The sequence below is a fragment of the Garra rufa genome, chromosome 21 (genome assembly GCF_049309525.1).
Source record: "Garra rufa chromosome 21, GarRuf1.0, whole genome shotgun sequence".
In the NCBI taxonomy this organism is placed as follows: Eukaryota; Metazoa; Chordata; class Actinopteri; order Cypriniformes; family Cyprinidae; genus Garra; species Garra rufa.
The window spans coordinates 15742217-15750374 of NC_133381.1; the positions used below are offsets into that span (position 1 = coordinate 15742217).

General features: G+C 37.8%; 1 protein-coding gene across 1 annotated transcript; it reads right to left on the reverse strand.

The window, feature by feature from the left end:
• Positions 1-6047: 6047 nt before the first annotated feature.
• LOC141295251 (probable rhodanese domain-containing dual specificity protein phosphatase) lies at positions 6048-7486 on the reverse strand. The gene has a single exon (XM_073826460.1). It carries the CDS (start codon positions 7426-7428, stop codon positions 6838-6840), a length of 591 nt encoding a protein of 196 aa, XP_073682561.1. The 5' UTR covers positions 7429-7486; the 3' UTR covers positions 6048-6837.
• Between the last annotated feature and the right edge of the window lie 672 nt (positions 7487-8158).

Here is an 8158-nt window from a genome sequence, read left to right on the forward strand (position 1 = left end):
ATCGAAATAAAAGGAAAAATAACGAATATAAACGAATAATACAAATATTACGGAAAAAATAGGATCAGTTAATGGACAAGACTGTGGGATGCATAAAATATTTCTTGTAGGGCCATTTTATTTGATGCACTTTATTTATTCATGATAAACTTTTGAATGCTCTCTATGTCGTGCACAGACAGCATCGCCTATTGTTAATATAATAATTTAATATTGTATTAATTTCTAGAATAATTTATACAATCATTAACTCAAAATAAAATATTAATAAACCTATCTAATCGGGGGTACTATGGTCACGCAGGTTTGTTTATGTACTTAACTCGTGGCCTCGAGAAATGCATGTCGTTCCCTCATCGTTGCATCTATAGTCTCACGACATAAGGATGTCGTTCCCATGTAATATCAAAGAGTAAAGAAGTACTGTAGAAGCACCGGGTTGAGGCGATTTGGACTACAAACCGGTTCTATTTGTAATTCACTGACCCATTCATAAAAACAGTTCTTCCTTCCAGAATCAGCGTGTTTAATACCTCCATTGAATTAATGACTCACTCATTAAAACAGGAGCATGCTGTCATCTATTGGCAATTTAGTTTCACATTCAAAAGTGTCATTGTATTTTTTTTTCTGTAATTTCATGTTTCTGTTCTAATTTCTTTTTTATTATTATTATTCATCTCATAATATTATTTATACACTGTAAGTGCAGTGTAAATCTGCAGGAGCTCCGTGTAAAATATGCTATAAAACACCCTGCTTGTTTATTTCTAAGGAAGAGAATTAGATGCAATGTTTATTTTAGCGGCACAAACGGGCACAAATCGAGCACAAACGAATGGCACCTTTTGGCTAGATTTAGACGATATGGGGTGGAGAGTTACGTAAAAGTCCCAAACAAGTATTTCCCCCATTATATTTAAGAAGGGCTCGGAGATACCAGGTTTGTTTTAACGGCACAAACGGGCACAAATCGAGCACAAACGAACGGCACCGGTTTGGAAAGATTTGGACGACATGGGGTGGAGAGTGACGTCACTGCCCCGAATTGTTTTTGTTATTTCTAAGAAATGGAAATATATTTGACGTTCATTTCAACGGCACAAATCGGCACAAATCGAGCACAAACGAATGACACCAGTTTTGTGTGATTTAGAGGAACTGGGGTGGAGAGTGACGTCACAGCCCCGAAAATATTTTGGTTATATCTAGGGAAGGAAAACAGATACAGTGTTTATTTTAACGGCACAAACGGGCACAAATCGAGCACAAACGAACTGCGCCGGTTTGGAGCGATTTGGACAACATGGGGTGGAAAGTGACGTCATACGGTCAAAAAAATAATGTTTAATATCTTAAACAACAAACCAGCACAAACGTTCGTTTTTGCGGCACAAATCAGCACAAACGTAGCACTAACGAATGGCATAGTTTTGGTCATTATTTCTTTTTATGGGGTGCCAACTTCACGGAGGTCCTTTGTGTGCTTAAGCCAGTGTCAGCGTGTATAAACAAGATGTCACGTTTGTTTGTTGAAAAGGACAACTACAACAACCAGAGGGAAGCCTAAGGGCATTAGACAAATATCCTCAATGACACATACTGAGAGATCCACACAAAGCTGTTACAGAGACAATCATAAGCATCCTTTGTATTATTAGTTACAGCTGTTGCATTTTAAATGCATATCTGAAAATATTTTGCAGATTTGTCATGGTTGCGAAAAGCATCTGACACATGAGATATGTAGAAGTAATGCCCTTAAGGGCCACAATTCAAAAACTCACAGGTCCTGCCCTGCTGTGCTTGCTCATGTGCTCTGGAGAAGGAACCTGTCTGAACCAGCAGGCATCTTACATTAACTACTGTAAATGCCACATGTCAGAATCAGATGAATGGTGTAAGGTCATCATGAGGGATACAACATAACACGTGAACTTGCATGCCTCAACATAGTGCACTGGCTTTATCATAAAGATCTACATAGAAACATCATAGTCAAGAAATCAAGTTAGAGCTGCTTCTCAAAAAACTTCCTCTAAATCTTTAACCTACAGAAAAATCTAGATTTTAAATACTATATATTGCCATTACAAGTTTTTTCCCTTCCATTGAAAAAAAATTCAGGATTTTTCACTTCAATGGTGTCCAATGGGTTGAAGGTCCAATTGCAGTTTCAATGTAGCTTTAAAGAGCTCTACATTCTAGCTGAGGAATAAGGGTCTTATCTAGCTAAACGATTGGTCATTTTCTAAGAAAAATACAAATTTATATACTTTTTAACCACAAATGCTCGTCTTGCACTAGCTCAACCCTTACGCATTATGTAGTCACATTCGGAAGTACCGACCCAGTGTTTATAAAGCGAACATGCAAAGAAAGTCAAACGGCCTTTACAAAAAAAAAAAAAAAGGTCAAACAAAAATGTTGGACTATTTTGATGTTTTCGCCCTAACCTACCTTCTTTAACCGAAGTACACAGACGAAGACCTAATCGTGCGTGACTTTTAGTATATAAATAAGTATATACATTTTTCTTTTAAGAAAACGACAGATTGTTTCTCTAGATAAGACCCTTATTCCCTGGCTGGGATTGTGTAGAGACCCTTTGAAGCTGCGTTGAAACTGCAATTTGGATCTTTAACCCGTTGGCCAGCATTTAAGTCCACTTTAGGGAGAAAAATCCTAGAATGTTTTCCTCCAAAAAATAATAATAATAATTTCTTTGTGACTGAATTTTTTTAACTATCAGGAAGTTTTCATTCTGAAATTAAACTTCTCCTTTAATAATATTTTTGTTAATCTTTTGTAATATGCTTTTAACCAAAAGCCAGGTTGAATTTAAAACAACATCACAACTGTCAGTTAAATGTCAAGTATTAACAGAGTGTTTGATACTAATCAATATCATCACAATATAACTAACTGACACTGTGTTTAGCAATGACTAACTTTAGTGTTTCATTCCCATCCTTTAAAACATTTTTTCCCCATATTTGTCAAGTATATACCCTTACAGAAATATTTAGTTCAAAAGTTCCAGCATAATTACAGGAAAGACCCTAGTGGAGTGCGTGAGCTAGAGAGGGTCCAGCATGGAAGCCGACCGCAGTTCATTGGGTGCAGAGCCACGGAACTGCCACGTCTTCCCCCCGCCCCGCCCCCTAGACAACTCGAGATGAGTTAACCGGACTGCAAACTCCTCAGAAAGTTCACAGATAAGAGATGCCAAAGGAAAAGTTATCAAAATCTACCCAGCAGGACAGATAATACTTTATCGTTTTTATAAAACACGGAATACTTTACTCATTGCAGCAAGTGTATCAATCAATCAATGAAACGCACGCCGCTACGTTGGCGTGCTTGACGCAGAGAAACACTTAACAAGATTTTTGCAACAATATTTCTCAAAATATAATGCTGCAAATAATGTAAAGTTCGTTTGCCTTGTCTAAGTTCGCTTCAGACCACATGCATAGACAATGCTTCAAAACAGCAAAAAATAAAACTTGAAAACGTTATCATAGGCTATATGTAAAATGAGATCCGAAACCTGACATCTAATCGCTTAATAAGCTTAAAACTGATTTTTAATTTGAAAAAAAAAAAAAAAATCAGTTACTAAGGACTCAGATTTGTTATTGTGCACAGTGAAGTCTAAATGTTTGATAGACTCGTGCACGTGCGCCACATTTTATCAACCAAAAAAGTTTTACAACTCTTTTAGATACGAGAGATTTTAATATCAAGGGACTGAGTTATCTTCGTATTGTCGGTATGATGTATTATATTACATATATCTGCCGATAAAAAATGTCATTGCAACAATAAATAAATACTTTAACAATAAATCCCCCCCAAAAATAAAGTTCCTGAGAAAAGAAAGGTTGGAAAGTAGCTAAATGCCCTCTTACCTTTCAGGCTGTCACCGCTCGCAGAGAAACAGTGAATCGATCCAGATGTTGCACTAGTGATGCTGATGAGATGAGGAGCTCAGCATGGATGGAAGACTCTTCTGTGTTTACGATGCTTCTAGCGTGCAGCTGGGCTTTATGTGAGAGGCAGCACCGCTCTTCTCCTCTTCTCGCCATCTGGCGGCGGGGATTCCGCTGAGCTACGTGCAGAGTCTCACACACTCTCCAAAACGCATGGAACCAGGTGGAATTTCGAACTGCGCATGCGCATAGATACAGATGTGGGTTTTAATTTGTTTCTACAGAGTTTGGATACATATTTAGCAGTTTATACTAATAAACATCCAAAATAAATATCGTTTTGTAAACATTTAAATAACCCATAATGCCCCTGCTGAAAAAAACAGCATATGCTGCTTATGTTTCGAAGCATGGCTGCTGGCTTGATCATGAGCTGGTTTAAACTGTTCCTAAACTGGTCATGTGCTGGTCCTAAGATGGTCATAAACTGTTTGAGCTGGTTCTTAGCTGGTCATGAGCTGGTTTAAACTGGTCATGTGATGGTCTTAAGATAGCCATGAGCTGTTTGAGCTGGTTCTTTTCTGGTCATGAGCTGGTTTAAACTGGTCATGTGCTGGTCCTAAGATGGTCATAAGCTGTTTGAGCTAGTTCTTAGCTGTTCATGAGCTGGTTTAAGCTGGTCATGAGCTGGTTTAAACTGGTCATGTGCTTCTAAGATAGCCATGAGCTGTTTGAGATGGTTCTCTGCTGGTCATGAGCTGGTTTAAGCTGGTAATGTGCTTGTTTAAAATGGTCTTTAGCTGGTCATGTGCTGGTCCTAAACTAGTCATGAGCTGGTTTAAGATGTTTTTTAGCTGGTCATGAGCTGGTTTAAGCTTGTCCTTAGCTGGTCTTAATCTGGTACTCAGCTGGTTTAAACTGGTCATGTGCTAGTCCTTAGTTGGTCATGAGCTGATTTAAGCTGGTCTTTAGCTGGCCATGTGCTGGTTCTAAGATGGTGCTTAGCTGGTTTAAGCTGGTCATGTGCTGGTCCTTAGCTGATTTAAACTGGTCATGTGCTGGTCCAAAGATGGTCACGAGCTGGTAATGAGCTGGTTTAAGCCCGTCTTTAGTTGGTTTAAACTGATCTTTCATGTTCTGGTGAGCTCTCATGAGCTAATATAAACTGGTCATGTGCTGGTCTTGAGCTCCTGCTCAGAACCAGCTTAGGATCAGCACATGACTAGCTAAGGACCATCTTAAACCAACAGCCATGCTTCAAAACGCACCTAACCAGCATATATTTGCTGTATTTTTCAACAGGGGCACCCTTCATTAAAGCAATAGTTCAATCAACAATGTTCACTGTAAAAAGTAATATTAGGTATATAGGACTCAACTTATGGATCACTTACATTACTTGTGGATTATTGTTTTGCTTTTATTAACAGTATGAACTCTTATGATGGCACCCATTCACTACGGAGGATCAAGTGAGTAAATGTCCAGAATTTTTGTATTTTTGGATGAACAGTTCTTTGAAAACCATGCTATTATTATTATTTTATTTTATTTATTTTATAATAGGTTGGAATATTTCATGTACTTATTTCACTTAGAGGCATTATGCATTATTTAATCTTTTGTATATCATATCTTTGCTGCATAATGAACTTAAAAAGTAAAAAAAAAAAAAAACTTTAAAAAAGTGCAAAAAAATAATAATAAATATGTGCAGATTCCTTTCTCTCCTTCTCCTCTAACACTGTCTTTCTCTGATGCTTCCTCTCATTTTGATTTATAACAACTTTCTGAGATCTTTTGGGTTGAAATGAAGTGGCAGCTGCTATTTATCTTGGAAGTCACTCCTGCTGGTTTCAATTCTGAATGCAACCTTTGCTTTCCAAATAAACACTGTGCTATAAAAGAGGCACACGTTTCTCACAAAGCCTGAAGAATGTCTGTATGTTTTCTGTTTGTTTGTGAAACCGTAGCACAATAGAGACACAATGGCACACATTTGTGTTACAAAGACAGTTTATTGCACTCTGTGTATAATCAATGTAAAAATACTGAGCATTTCAAAATAATAAAAAAATAATATTCTGTATTATTTGAAATGCTCATTTACAAAATAAAAATAGACACAATCCTTTGAGATGTCTTCAGTATTTTTTTTCAATCAGTATTTTTATGATTTCTTGTAGCTAATACTCCTGTCATCGCAACGCTAGCCAAACATCTGACTGTACTACTAAACTGAATTTGGAGTGTTCCTGTGAAACTGATCCAAACTTTTTCCTCATCCCAGTCCACAGTGTAAATCGTTGAGGGCAGAAAAAGGTCAAACACTCCAGTCTGCAGCTGTGTTTGTTTTGTGCCGTTTGTATTTACTCCACTGATTCAAACTTGTTTTTTACTGACTTTACTGCCTGTTTGGGCCAATAGATCTCTCTCCTATATTGGAAGAAGCTAAAAAACAACCTAAACTAGACACAAATACACTTTGCCACCTTTAGCCCCTCAGACCATCACATCCTAAAATAAAAAAGGTTAACATAAAATGTTTTTAGAAATATTTTGTACCTGTTTAAACAGTAAAATCACAATAAAAACAGTTACATTTCTGCATTTTTCCTAACTGAATGTTAATCTTGCTAGTTTTGAGCAAATATGAAAAAATAGCATTTGTATAATGATATTTGTCATCCTTCTTTGACTTATGATAAAATTTCTTCACTAATATTTTTACCTTTATACTGGAATAAGGCCATCCACAGACTTCCATTTGTGTCAGATTATTCATCATATGATGAACAAAGCTTTTCTTAAGTCTGTCAAATTCTTGTTACTAATCAACCAACTATATGTCTGTGATAAGGTTTCTTTCTTGTCATGTCACAATATTTTCCTTCGATATCTCTCAGAGACGGATGTCATCCAGTGAGGTGAGGCGTTGACCAAACAGCAGTTCCTCGTAGTCAGAGAGTTGCCGAAGAAACCCAGCATTTGGGGCAGCGCAAGCTCGTCTTTCCTTCAGCCAACGAAAAGCATGTAGCAGAGACCAACGGCGATGCTCCATCAGGAATCCCAACGTCAGCACCGAGCTACGACTCCGGCCGAGGCTGCAGTGCACCAACACCCGGCCGCCCGGTGCCCCCGGTGCCCCCCGCAGAGCCTCCGCAATGAACCGAGAAGCTTCTGGAAGGGCCTGCCGGAGATCCTGCTGTGCGTCGTCGCTAAGCCGTAGCCGAAGATAGCGTAAAACACTGGGGAAAGCATCCGAGATTTCAGCTGTGGCATTGACCACATGTGTGATGTGGAGGTTTTTGATGATACGGTAGTCGTGTGCCTGCGAGGCAGAGCCCTGGTACAGCGCCCCCTCCAGGATTTCAGAGGGGTAGATGGTGAGGGAGCGACGCTCTGACTCCAGTAGGACCATGCGAGGGGTGCACAGGAAGGGATAGAGAGAGTGGAAAGCAGAATAGCCCCCCTGGAGGATTACAGGGTCCATTCCCAAAGCACTCAGCTGGAAGAAACAGTGCTGGAGAGTAGGAGAGTCAGCACGTGCCTCTTGACTGCCAACTAGAGCACAAAGCCACATATACGGTCAAATCAAAATGTATTCAGACACATTATCTCACATTATCACAGTTTATTCGCCATAGTTTAGAAAATGGTAATAAAATATGACAAGAACTCAGAGTTAAACTGTGTCAGAACAAATTCATCTTGATAATGTCAGATAACTTTGATAGAAAGATATGTAATGGATTACAATGAACTAAAAATGCAGACAACTGTTAGTATGACAATATTTAGACAACTATCAATACTTTGTTGACCAATTACCAAGCAATGCTTTATTTTGTTCAGTCTGTGGTGTAAAAGGGTCACATTAGCAATTAAAGAAAAAACACTTAAGCAAAACATGGTCAGGTCAAAGCGTCTGAATAATTCTTGGTTCCAAATTTTGATCTGTTTGAAAACTTTTTGGGTATAATATGTCAGTTTACTTTATTTTGCTATCCTCACTTACATAAATGAACTATAGTGTCCTGCACCCACTAGTAAGAAATATCAAAAATTATATGTGGTTTCTAAATAGTTTTTGGTTTGACTGTACATTCATATATTTATACATTATTATTTCAATATATTTATCATAACATTTGTACTGTATTGTATTTTATTATATTATTTTATTATTATACATTATTTTAATATATTATTTTTAATGTTTC

Bases quoted from the DNA above. Each gene is read 5' to 3' on its own strand.
- LOC141295251 (XM_073826460.1), bottom strand. From the start codon at position 7,428: ATGGACCCTGTAATCCTCCAGGGGGGCTATTCTGCTTTCCACTCTCTC.